Source organism: Etheostoma cragini, chromosome 6 (assembly GCF_013103735.1).
Source record: "Etheostoma cragini isolate CJK2018 chromosome 6, CSU_Ecrag_1.0, whole genome shotgun sequence".
NCBI lineage: Eukaryota > Metazoa > Chordata > Actinopteri > Perciformes > Percidae > Etheostoma > Etheostoma cragini.
Genome location: NC_048412.1, coordinates 19,531,177 through 19,544,289, shown reverse-complemented (window position 1 = coordinate 19,544,289; position 13,113 = coordinate 19,531,177). Strand labels below are relative to the sequence as shown.

General features: G+C 39.7%; 2 protein-coding genes across 6 annotated transcripts in view; one reads left to right on the top strand and one right to left on the bottom strand.

The window, feature by feature from the left end:
- dedd1 (death effector domain-containing 1) overlaps positions 1–8,609 on the bottom strand; it is a 13,608-nt gene extending 4,999 nt beyond the window's left edge. For 2 of the 4 annotated variants that reach the window (XM_034874284.1, XM_034874281.1), the window contains exons 1-5: positions 8,395–8,609; positions 7,891–8,063; positions 6,889–7,402; positions 6,518–6,646; positions 5,279–5,416 (exon numbers count right to left, since the gene is read on the bottom strand). In XM_034874284.1, coding sequence (XP_034730175.1) covers positions 5,279–5,416; positions 6,518–6,646; positions 6,889–7,363 — 742 coding nt within the window. In that variant the 5' untranslated portion in view covers positions 7,364–7,402; positions 7,891–8,063; positions 8,395–8,609. The other 2 variants (XM_034874283.1, XM_034874282.1) reach the window with 2 other exon arrangements.
- A 248-nt stretch (positions 8,610–8,857) lies between these two features.
- Positions 8,858–12,455, top strand: rabac1 (Rab acceptor 1 (prenylated)). Of its 2 annotated transcripts, XM_034874356.1 has the most exons (7): positions 8,858–8,983; positions 9,981–10,116; positions 10,438–10,650; positions 10,829–10,926; positions 11,328–11,429; positions 11,686–11,789; positions 11,827–12,455. In XM_034874356.1, exons 2-6 carry the CDS (start codon positions 9,995–9,997, stop codon positions 11,772–11,774), a joined length of 624 nt encoding a protein of 207 aa, XP_034730247.1. In that variant the 5' UTR covers positions 8,858–8,983; positions 9,981–9,994; the 3' UTR covers positions 11,775–11,789; positions 11,827–12,455. The 2 variants fall into 2 exon arrangements, with proteins under 2 accessions (XP_034730247.1, XP_034730246.1); XM_034874355.1 differs by having other exon boundaries at positions 11,686–12,455.
- The last annotated feature ends 658 nt before the right edge of the window (positions 12,456–13,113 follow it).

The following is a 13,113-nucleotide window of genomic DNA, read 5'->3' as shown; positions in this document are numbered from 1 at the left end:
TGGAAAATGGCTGCAATGAAACAAAGAGTGAAAAATTTAAAGGGGTCTGAATACTTTCCGTACCCACTGTATATATTAAAAAGGTTAAGTAAATTGAATGCAGCAAAATAAAATTTATGAAAAACCTGCTGTTGTCTGTAAGAATACTATGACAGCAAAATAACCTATGACTTTGTGCAGATTTCTTTATATTCTGACAGTCTTAATCTGTTCATCAGAAAAACACATGCACTGTGATTCAATGTTGCAAAAGAAGGTGGGGGTTTGAAAACATTTTGTGTGTACAATATCCTTGCAAGCATGTTGACAAATGAGCAGTGACAGGATGTATTTAAGCAGTTTGATATGCTGATTTATAACAAAATGTCAAATAGGTCATCTATCTATTTGTACGTCACCTAACTTTTTGCACTCTTAAACAATATTCAGTATGGACTCAGTGAAACATTAAGTAAAAGCGCTGTTAACAGTTCGAGCTTTTGGATCATTTCACTGTGTGAGGGCTGTGGCTATGATAAACAACCGCCCTTCATGCAATTACTGTATTTATGGATGGCCTCCATTTCTGGTTTCCCATTTCATACTGAGCAGGATGGAGGTAGAGATAGTGGCACTGGAGAGAAGGCCATTTAAAACCACAGGAACACAATGATAGTCATTTTGTTAGGGTTACAGAGCACTTCACGCTTCATCAGACATAGAGACATCCACTTAGACAGGACATTAGGAGGCACAGCTTTCATTTTCTCACTTTAAACACCAAGCCCGTTTGGCTTCCTCCATCTCACCCCCCCACCCCTTCCAAAAAAAAGTTTTAAGTACCCATTTACGAGGAGTCACTTGGCACGGAGAGCTTCAACTCTATCGATCCGCTTTTCTGCTGAATGACTGACCAAGAGTGTGGAGAGTTAAGGGAGTATTGAGAGACGGGCAGACAGAACTCTCTCTTTTCCCCATAGACAAAAATCACTCTGTACAATTTTGCGTAGTTTGAGCATTTAGAGTTCGTTCTCTCCCTCTGACTGTGTGTAAGGAGGATACTGTTTTCCTGACACACAGGTTGGTCTGTTTAGAACTGCGAACACAGAGAAAGGAGAGAAAGGAGAGAAAGAGACAAGCACAAGTGGGTTGGACATCTGTCGACTGGGTCGTTTTTTTTCAACATCAAGCAGGCATGGCACAGCACTCACTTCTCTTAGTTATAATGAGGTCTGAGTCAGGCCAATAGTTGGTACTGACAAGTTAATCAGCTCAGCTTCACTATAGCTTAATAATAGAACATGGTAGTGTCTAAGTGGGATGCTTGAGACTACTCTTACCTTGACCAATCCCCTTACCCTCACCTTCACCAACCCATTGTTTAAGCTTCAACCATAACATTAATCAGATATGTCCATTAGACCAAGTAAGTGCCTTCACAAGCACCCCATTTAGATAGCACAAACCCACTACTGAGCTGAAGGTACAGACACATTATGGGCATTTGTAACCGCAGTTGTCATTGTCAGAATGTAATTTAGACACTTCACTGAAAATGATCAGAGATGAATCATGACAAGAAAGAGTATTTGAGGTCTGTTTAAAAGCTAGGGGCCAGCATTGGACTGAACCGCCCTATCTATCTCTGCTCCCTCTTGAAAAACGCACATCCAGGGCAAACACGGGGCACAGAGATAAGATACAGCAGGAGCTTCCTTCAGCAGAGCACTGTTGGGTTATTTTCCTCAGAACTGCTTGAGTAAAAGGTTAAACAGGTATTTTTTTTAAACGGATGTCTGTTGGCAGCCATTTTAGATTCTCTGAAACGGGATACAGAATCAGTCCTTATCAAAGGACGAGTATCTGTGCAGAAAAAGCATTTTTTCCTTTTAACTTGAGACTCCAGAACTGGCTTAAGTGAAGTTTCAGTTAGCCAGTAAGAATTGAGTTGATTGAATCATAAGGCAGATGCTTAAAACCACTCGTAATGAAGATAGTGTGAGAGTAAAGGATGGCCCCAAACCGTTTCCCACAAGCGGCAAAAACTGGCACATTCACAAACCTGTCCAACATATTTTTAGTTTGTACTTACAGTTTAAAGACTGGGCTTTATTATTCCAAGTTAAGCTCCTCATTCTATTAATTAAACGTTAACCAAGACCTGAACCATTCAAACATCAAACACAGAACCTAAAAGATAAACTTAAAACATGTTGACTGTTTGGTTTATTGAAATAAAATACCATAAAATGTATATTTAATGTCCCTACCGTATTAATATTTCATGTGTTGACTTCCTCCAAAATTTCACCAGCTTCATTGTATCTCCTGATATCTCTTCTAACAACTTGCAAACTCCCCCCTCCAATGTAGGAAGACCTCAGGTCACAGTGATGCTACTGCTATTTGCACTCAGCCAAGTATTTTATTTTACCGCATTTAAGAATATACCAGATTCAAATTGGAAAATAGTACACTGAAACATTAGGGCTTAACTGCTCAGTTAAAGTCTTGTGAGTTCCTTAAAGCCAAAGATACACTTTCTTTTTAACCATACGTTCGCAGAGACAATGTTGTAGTGTAATTTCTTAGTACCTCTACAGCCAACGGATCAAACGATGAGATATGCGAGGCAGCAACCATGCGTTTGGTAATGTTAAAATCAAGTATATTAACTTGGCTGGTAAGGACTGGTTCTCTTTATTATTTGCAATGTTTAGCAGCCACATTCAAGATAACTTATTTTCAATATAGTTTACAAAACAACACAAATATTAGCTATCATAATCTGTGTTTCTAATGTCATAAGACTGCACAACTATAAAAGTGTTTTGATCTCAGGGTCTTAAATGCTATCTAGGACACAACGACTCACTTATTTCTGGGCTTTCTTCAACTTACTTCATAGTCATGTAGTAACAAAATGGATAAGTCAACACGTGTACATTTATAGTGAAAACAGAAAGCCCTACCAAGACATAGAATCGGTCAGTTGGACAAGTTTATGAAAGCTTGGATATTAACCACAGAGAACTCTTTCTCTACATACAGTTTATCTCCATTAATGTGGTTTTAATGAGTTGTCCAGAGATCTTTATTGAAAAATCAAGTTGAGAAATCAGCTGAAAACGTTTTGGAAGTATGTAAGGCTTACTGCTGAGGACTCAGTTCTGTGAAACACTGACACCAACAACCCTTGGCAGAAATAGATAAGGAATCATCCACAGAGCACAACACTAAAGAACATTACAGGATGATTTTTTTTGAGGAGCAAATTACGTTTTTCTGAGGGGGATAGGGTAGGGGGCAGCTACATCTTGTACACAAGCATCGAATACAGAGCAAACTGGCAGCACCAACCCCTGTTGTAACAAGGCGGAGAGCCTCTTTTACCTTAGGCATCGGCCCAGACTTGTGAGCGAGCACATGACTGAGTTGATCACGCACACTGCAGTATGTATGGACTGAGTGGAGTGACAGACTTTTTTGTTTTGTTCCTCAGTCTCCCTTCTGTCTCCATGATCCATTGTGTCTTAGGTTATTCGATCTGAGTCACAATCCTGAGTCAACCTGGTGGAATCAAATGTGGAGTCAAGACAGCGACAGGTTTATAGTCACAGGCACATCACGCATCCTGAATGGCTAAGAAGGTTGTCCTCATTGAGTATGAATCATCAGTCTTTTGTTGTAATAAGTATTTCTGGCCAATAAGCAATGATGGACGTTCAAAAGAAATGTTTAAGAAGGTCTGCATGAATGACTTAGCAAATTTCCCACAAAAAGGCAATTGATGTAAGTGTTATGTCCATCTTATTGTGCTGAGAGAAACTAGCATTGACTTATTAAAACACAGGCAATAGTTCAAACGTGGAACAGGACTGTGCTAATGGATTACATAGTGCTGGTTTCAAGTGGAGTTAGATTGTTTTAAACAACTGCTCAAGAGAATTTTTCCGGAATATGTGAGGTTTGACTCACAACAGAGTCAACACTTGTGGAAACTTTGTATCAAGCTTGACAATAAAGCAGAACAAGGGTTAAATCTAGTTGTAACTGGACAGCTTCTTTCAGTATAGAGTAGACAAAAGGACAGGAGACAACCTACCAGTCTGCACTCTTATCAATAGCAGCAGATGAACATAAACCAATGGGTTAGAGACAAAGTGAAATGAGGGGAAAGAATGTCAAGATGGAGAAATGGATAGGGCGACGAAATCCCAACGATGTTGCATGTTTAAGTAAGTTAAGTTAAGGAGATACGTTAAGTATATACATAGTCAGAGCATGAGAATGAAAACATCATGTGACCCGTATTGAGTATAAAAAAAGGAGATGTCAGTCAACTGAAAGCAAAGTGCAAGCTAGTTTCTTTCTAATTTCAATCCGATTTAATTGTTGTGAATCAGAGATTTTAAGTCAGCCTCCGCTGCTCAGACAGTGAATAAGATGTTGAGTTTCTGGTGCCATGAAACTAAGTTGTCAAACCAAAACATAATAGTAAGTGTGGTACACAAAAAACAGTTTTGCAATATTTAACTTTAAGTTATTTTGCTGTCCGGAAGATTTGCGGCAAATTGGACACTGGAATTAACACAAAAAATATAAATAACATTGGTTATCTGGCAAATGTGTCCTTCATTTGGATTCAATCACAATTTATTTAAAGGGAAGTTGGAAACCGGATAGAATAATTGGGAGTCCAAGCTTTAGTTGAGGCCAAACACAGATTTTTTTTGGGGGCGTAACCTCATTAACACGTAACCTCTGTATTTGGCAAAATACGGTAAGAAATTTGTGGTGGAAGTTTTACAGGACAAATTATGGACACTGCCGATTCGCACGAGACTAAGATAACAGACGACCTCTGCACCTATTACAAACTACCAGAGAGGTCCCCGGGTAATACGAGTTTGAATAGGCAACAATAAGCGCACGGTGCCTGGATCTACAACAAACAAACATTTAAAAACAACTCTTCTATTTCCGAGGCAGTGGCTATAATTTTGGAACGGAGTAGTGGCCACCATAGACAGTTTGAAAAAAAAAAAAAGAAACATTCAGACTTGGTATACAAACTCCTTAACTCAAGCTGAGGTTTAGCATAGACAAACATTAGAATTAGGGTGACAAAACAGGATAGGTGGTGTTAACAGATTCCGAATAAAATAAGAGCTTATGCTGTTAATGAAAAGAATGGAACGGAGAATTATCTGTAAGAGAAAATGGCGGGATAAAGATAGGAAGGGAGAGATGAAAAGATAAAAGAGAGACAGCTTAAGAATGTTGGGGCTGCACTTACTGCAGGACGCTTTATGTGGTGGTGGTAGAGGAGGCAGCGGCGGGCCCTGCCTGCTAGTTTTCTTGGGCTTGCGGCTCCAGCCATTTCCCCTCTTCTTCCTCCTCCTTGCAGATGGCCCAGGCATAGGAGGGTAAATACCTGACAGAACAAGCATGGCATCAGTTTGTGGAATTCAGACAATAAGAGCATTTTGTTGTGGGATTTGATGTTGTCCTGTTTTATTTAATTACATGTCTGCCCTATTTCTGTTAATTGTTCAATGTTTATTAGTTTCTGCTGATATATGATAAAAAGACATCCTCTCTTTCCCCCATGTAAAGTTCACCAAAGCAAATGGTATGTAACCAGGCACCAAAATTAGACCTAGGGGAGAAACATGGTCCATGCAAGTACGTACAAATGATAACGTCAGGCCCAGCTGGCACAAATGCGCGTCCCTCCTTGGAGAACATACTGAACTACTAAGCGTGTGCTCCTACAGTGTAGGAAACAAACGGCAGTCCTCAATGGGAACAATATAGAGATAATTAGAGCGTTTCCATGACCATAGTAAACAAACGCGTCTGTGGAGGAATGTGTACTGCCGTGCTTTCTGAACAGAAGGACGAAAAACCCAACACAGACAGTGGGATGTGTGTCTGAATGAAGACGTGATGAGGAGTCAATAATATGCCGAAGCATACGGACATGTTAAGCTACAGCTGGGCAGCTGGGATTATTTGGAGCAGAAGTGAACCCAAACAGAAGGGGTCAACTTTATCTTGCACTTTCATGCTGTAGCACGGCTAGCAGCAATGCTCAGACTCCTGCTCAAGCTACGATTTTTTTTCATTCCAGAACGCAATGCGTGAAATCAATCTTCCTGGGAAAATCAATTTCAACTTAAATGGTGTACATGTGCATTCCTAGCACAACAGCAGGACATAAAGTAAATCTCCATGGCAGAAAGGATTCTAGCACTTTATCACCAAAACGGATTGATTTCGATTGATTAAAATGTTTGTGAAATAATAGTGATAAATAATCATCAGTAATGTGGCTATAATGATTAAGTGGGAAAAGGCAAATAACAGAACAGCTGGAACAGACTGGTAGGTTCAGAAAATGACATCACTTTACTGTAATGCATCTCGTAAAACCAGGAAAAGACACTTGTGTCATCCTATGATATTACAATATCCAATAGAGATAGATATAAAATTGATATATTGCCCAGAACCAATAATACAGTGCACTTACCAATTCTCGATTGCTGTGTGAAATATGGAAGAGGTATTTCTGTCTGTCTGCAGCTATGTTGCATTCCAGAGGCGCACACCAATTCTCTGTTCTCTATTCCATACCTATGTCCAACTCGCTCTGGAGATACTGAAAAACAAAAACAATAAGAAGTATTCTTGTTTAGTGTGAAACCATAATCAAAATAATCCTAGGACACTTTTCATATAGAGCAGGTCTAGACCACACTCTTTAATTTCCAAAGACTCAACATTTCCCCATGAGCAGGCACTTAGAGTGGTGCCTAAAGATAAACTTCCTTTTTCACAGGCAAAACCCCAAACAGAACCTGGCACTAGGTGATAATGAGCACCGCTGTGATTCATCCTCACCTGTTGTCCGTCTTTTGTGGGACACTAAAGGCAGCAGGTCATGGCGAGTGAGAACTCTGAGTAGTTGCAGCAGTGGCTCCAAGTTGCCATCACTAAGGTATCCTCGCTTCTCCAGCTCCAACAACAGCTCAAGGCCACTCTTGGGCTTATACGAGGCCACTAAGTGATACTGGGAACCCTTAGGCTTTAACCGCATCCAAGCTTTTAGCAGCTCAGGACTCGGGGACAAGCCTAAGTCATCTGGATCGCTGCCACAGGGCTCAACTGTCCAACCTGTTGGGTCAAGAGGGTGTGGTGCGGGACAGGTTTCATCCAGAAGGAATGACAACACGTCAATGTCAGTCTCTGTCAGCTGACAACCAACTACGTCAAAGACCTCATGGAGAGACAACATCCCATAGTAGTTCAGGCACTCTGTTTCATCCCAGTAAAGTGAGTCCCTGAGTGGGCACTCTGGGTAATGCACGGCGGCCATGGGTCTGCCTATAGCCCCTCTCCACCCACCTGCGTTAAACTGTTCAGGATAAAGAACACAAACATACAAACCATTACATTTGGCTATGCATTAGACATGTACAATTCTAACTCTCCAATAGTGAAGTTAAGAAATATCAACAATTTTGTTCCAACCACCAACATAAATTAAGTAATGCTGTGCTCTACTGTAATGGAAGTACTTTATATTGTACATGCTTTTTACTTTTAGAAACTACATCCTTATTTAAGACGTTTGACCTCTGCTTCATGCTATTGTGTGTAATCCTAAATTATAATCCGTATGGTCAGTTGTTAAAAAGATATGTGCCTCGGAAAGATTAAAAATACCACTTCTAGAACAAATGACAGCCAAGACCAGTAAGACACATTCCTCGTAAACTAGCAATTAACAAAAACCAACAGCAAGCCGTTGACAACATAGCTAATTTTAAAGTAACCTGTCAGCGCCACGCACGTTCTCTAGTCATGTTTTAAAGCCCGTTTTAGCAACCTCAGCATTTTTACCTTTCTTTGGGCTGGCTTAGACGCTGTCTTGAAACATGCAACGCAAACTTTTGTTGCCTATGCTTCGTTGTCTTCGTTTCAAAGCAGCTTGAAGCCAAAGAGACAAGGCGTTCCTCAAACACGTAGCAGCAAACGTCGGCAAATTACTCCCTTGGCACGTTACGTAATTATGTCTGAGGAAAAAACAACAGCATTGACAAAAGGCACTTTAAACAGCTGTTTAGCTAAATTAGCGAACTCAAATGAAAACCTACAGTTACATTAAGTGTACTACGACATATCCAACAGATACCCCGGTAACTAGCTAGAAATATTGCTAAATAAATGTATCGTGCATTTGCGAAAACGGCTTTGACTTCCTGGCTAAGAACGTTAGCTAACTGTAGCTCGCTAATGCTACACACAGGCCTTAATGCATACGGGCCCTGGTTGATATCAGTGATAACGTAAATACAAACGGGGAGAAAGGTTTTCAATGTATTTAGAAAGCGATATTTAATATACCTGAAAACTAACGTTCCTAGGATAGAGGTTCCTTTAAGCGTTGGATGGTCTGGGCAACTCCCGTTCAGTTCCGTACGGGCAGTAGCACAAAAACACTAAAAACCGACCAATTACAGCCCTCCGCCTACGCCTCCTCCTGTTAAATGACGTACGGGCACGTTTTTATCTCACTGATCTGAGGTCAGGTGTTCTCTGCGAGCTGTCTCATTGAATCAGCACAATTTAAAACAGACAGCCGACCCCAAGTCGGCTGATTTAGTTCTATTTTCAATGCTTCACACATAAACGCCTACAAACAAAACCTAAAACATTAAACACTCCAACAACCAGTGAAAAAAAAAAGAATAGTTATATAAAGCTGGACACACTTAAATCTTATAGTAATGTCAATAAAATAACGTGGTAAACAAAAAGTATGATATGTCTAATTAACAATAAATCACCATGCACAAGATGAGTAGTCTCCGTTGCGGTCACTAGGTGGCGGGGTTTTGCGTCTGGACAGCAGGAAGTTAAATAACATCCACATCACATCCGTGAACCAAAACAGCAACAAAAAGGTCTGAGCCAGTTCCACCAAGGTTCTGCTGTAAGTATACTTCGTTATACGATTATAAAGTTGCCTCTTCAAACAGGTCTGGTCTTCTATTTAATCGTCTGAAATATCCACCCACCGGCGCGATGTCACGTTTATAAATATGTGTCTGCCTGGACCTGATGTGGACATGAACGTTAGCGTAGAAGCTAGCTGTTAAAATCGTTTGAACTAGCAAAGTTATCTTCGCTACACATGGTTTTTGTTTAACTATACATTTGTACTGAATTTAGTAACGCTATTCAAGTAACTTTACAAATGAATACTTTAGGGGTGAATGCTGGCAATAGTTTTTTCCAGTGTCCTATCTAGTATTCTAGTGATGTGGCAGTGACCAAGCCCTTTGGTGACTAAAGAATTCCACTACCCAAAAACTCCACTGTGGCTAAGCTATTCTCCTTAGTAGTTATTAGCACTGCCAGTAGTAGTAGCAGCAGTAGCAGTTAGATGCCTACACTTCACATAATCGTTACTAATTTATTACACTTGCTTATTAATTTAGATTAGCTTATTCTTGTGAAATATTGTGCCACTCTTTTTTCATGACACGTTTGACACTAAACGTTTGACTAATTGAAATTCTTAAAGTAATCAACGCTTCACCTTTGTGAAGCTGTAACCAGCTAATGTTTGGTGGTTTGTATTTCCTAAATACCTTACAGTAATTGATTAGTTATTTATCTGAATCGGACTTGATTAATTATTTGAGGAAGAGTGAAGAGATTAATCTAGAAATTGTGTCAGCAGTAGCGATAAACGTTTTTGTATACCAGTGTTTTACTAAATGATGCTTCAAAATATATATTTTTTCAAATTGTAAAAAAAGTTTTCAACAAAAATCATTGTTGATACCCTGCATATCTGTCTACTTTTATTGGTGCCTGATATAAGCATCTGCTACATAACGTCAACTTACTTGTAGACAGAAATAAATGAATTAGTTGGGAACAAAAATGATGTATAAATGATTTGTCTTCCTATTGCCCTACAGAAGACAGTTTATAGATGCCATCTGGAGTGCCAACGGGGGAGAACTGTCTTGTAGACATGGAGAGCAAAGCTGGAGACCTGTTCAGTGCTGAGGATGCTCATCCAACTGGCACAGGTGGAGCTGGATTCTTGGCAAAGTAAAGGATAAAGATTTTTATTTATGGTCTGATGTCTGCTTAACTAATCACACAGTTGTAATGATAATGCTATTAGCATGAGGGCTTGTGATTCTAAATTGCTTAAATGTCCTTAACCCTGTGTAAATATACTGAAGTACCTGCTACTATTGGTTATTAGTCTACAATGCAAACAACTTGTGTGAAATTGTCTCTCCCTACTGATATTTTAGGGACTTTATGAGTACTTAGAGTCAACAACTAGTCACTGTAGACTTGTTTTGGAATTTTGTAATACTTCTCTTTGTATTCACTTCTCATTGTCTTTGTCTTACTTCATAGGCTCTGGCTCCCCAAAGGCCTCTCAGTCGGTATGGCTAAAGAGTGGGTCGACAGGCGTCGGGTGTCAATTCGACCATGGGCCAGCTTCGTGGACCAACGCAAGTTTTCAAAACCCCGCAACTTTGGAGAGTTGTGTCAGAGGGTGGTGAAAAACGTGGACACTTTTAACAGCAACTACACCTTCATCTTCCTGGGTCTAATCCTCTACTGCATGTAAGGCAAATAAAGGGGAAATCTGTTGTTTTGTCAGTGGGCATGTTTTTACTTAGCCTGTAACCAATACACACATGGACTTTCTCAGAGGGTTTTGGCCACTGGGTATATTAAAATCTACAAATGCTGCTATTAGTAGCGCCAACTTGATTGGACTGTTAATGTTTCTTCTCCTCAGTATCAGCTCTCCCATGCTACTGATTGCCTTGGCTGTGTTCGTTGGTGCCTTCTACATAATTCACCTCAAGTCCTTGGAGTCCAAATTGGTTGTCCTTGGTGAGTAAAGCTCAAAGGCATGCTTTGAGTTGCAATCAATTAATTGTGTACCTGCGAAATATAGCAAATTCTTAAAATCACAATGCACACTTGAACCATATTCCAATATGAACCATTGTGTTTGTACTTGTCTGCTAAGATAAGTCAAGCCTAGCCAGATAAAGTACATTATGTTTTATTGATTGGTTTGGAAAATATGTGCTTCATTAATTTTTTTTTGTTTCAATGAAAATGAAATGGTTGCATGATATTTCTCTGTGATTTAGACAGGTAAAGGAAAAACGTATTGAAGAATAGAATAAATGCATGTCTGCGGCTGGTATAAGAAAATAAAAAATATCTTAGAGCTTTTTATATGTATTACATTAATCAGTGGCATCTTTTTTTTTCTTGTCCACCAGGCAAGGAGCTTGCTGTCCCTCACCAGATGAGTCTGGCCGGAGCTGTTTCTCTACCTGTGTTCTGGTTAGCTGGAGCTGGAGCTGCAGTATTTTGGGTTCTGGGTAAGCCAAACCACATTATTCTTGTATTTTTAGGCATGCAGGGAAAGTTCTTGCAAACTGAAACTTGTATGTGTTTTATGTGATATTATTTATAACATATTGTTACATTCAATGAAAGTGTCTTGGTGAGAGTGTCAGCTGCATTCCTTTAATGTATACCTAAATGTATATTTACCCTGGTTGACTAAGAAAAACCTTCTTACTTATTGTTTTTCCCATTACATTCCCCTTCTCCATTTGCCACGTCTCTTCTCAGGAGCAACGCTGTTTGTGATTGGCTCTCATGCTGCGTTTCGTGAGTTGGAAGGATCCGACTTTGAAGAGCTCCTAATGGAGCCTGTGTGAAAAGCAGGCTGAACCCTCAGCATTTAGTGGTCAACGATCAGTCATCACTTTGACCCTGTAATCACGTTAGCCCAGTGGGGTTGAGTAAAAAGAGCTGCTCCTGGATCTGTTCCTTAGCTATCTGCGTTTATTCCCTGTATTATAATGCACCTTGTCTTGCCTCTGAAGTAGTTTTTGTTACAGACTATATTGCCTTTTATTCAAACTCATTCATACACATAACTTTCCCAATGCACAAAAATAATTTGTTAATAACTATTTAAGCACATACAAATGTTATGCCTTTCTCTGCATATTTTCTACCTTGAATGCCTCTGGTTTGTGTCAAACAGCCTTTTTCTCCCTGCAATGTACCTTACACACAGGCATATCTTCCATTTATGAATCTCTTATATTCTTTATCTGTGATGTACTATAGATATCTTTGGAAATAGCTTCTGTGTCCAAACCATCTGACAAGATTGCTGCTTTCTTATGTAAAGATAATGTATTCAATAAATTCAATGTATGCAATTCTAAACTGCTACAAACAAAATCCATTTTCTAAAGGAAAAGTGCCATGTAAAGCTTTAAAATCTCTTATAATGATCAATTCTAGAAACATTTATTTAGCAGGTTACAAAAACACATTTGGCATCTCAGATAGGGTACTTAACATAGATAGGTTGATGAGAAGACATCTTAGGACAGTACATAGTAATGGTGTTTGGTATTAGGAATAATATGGTACTTTGGTCACTATCTTTGTGCATATTTATCAGCTCTACTTACAACATTCAGATGTAAAGGTCATTCTTTAAACTTGATTTTTTTCTTCAATTTTTTAAATTCATTATTCTTTTGTTTGTGTACATTTCGATGTAAACTGGGTGTTTTTGGTATTGAAATTACATTTTTTGGAAGTGCAATAAACACCTGATCAAGATTGCTTGATATGCACGTCTTTGTTATTTTGCCTTTAATTTTTTTGTTGTATTCGGTCAAAACTACAGTTGTCTCCGGTTTGTGCATCTATGGCAGGAGTTGTAGTGAACTCAGTGGCCTGTACATTTTGTCATTATTCTGGTTGGGTCTGACTACACAGTGGAATAGGACACTTGCAACCCATGTGGCTCCTCTTCTCTATCACACCAAACACTGCAGCACTCACCATCCCCCTCGTGTCCCCCATATGGTCCCCCTCTTGTCCCCCTTTTCATATGACCCCTGTGACCTGTGCTCAGCGAGAGGACCCCGTACTCAGGTTGCCATGGCAATGACCTTGGAGGGTCCCCAGTCAGACACACACACTGGTCCACAGACACACTCGCTTACACACTGCGGCAAAGGCGAGCAATCG

What these genes read in the sequence shown, in the direction of transcription:
- rabac1 (XM_034874356.1), top strand. Translation starts at nt 9,995, where the DNA reads ATGCCATCTGGAGTGCCAACGGGGGAGAACTGTCTTGTAGACATGGAG. An exon ending in GGTCTAATCCTCTACTGCAT is followed by an intron (nt 10,651 to 10,828) that starts GTAAGGCAAATA and finishes TCTTCTCCTCAG; the next exon opens with TATCAGCTCTCCCATGCTAC. An exon ending in TGCAGTATTTTGGGTTCTGG is followed by an intron (nt 11,430 to 11,685) that starts GTAAGCCAAACC and finishes GTCTCTTCTCAG; the next exon opens with GAGCAACGCTGTTTGTGATT.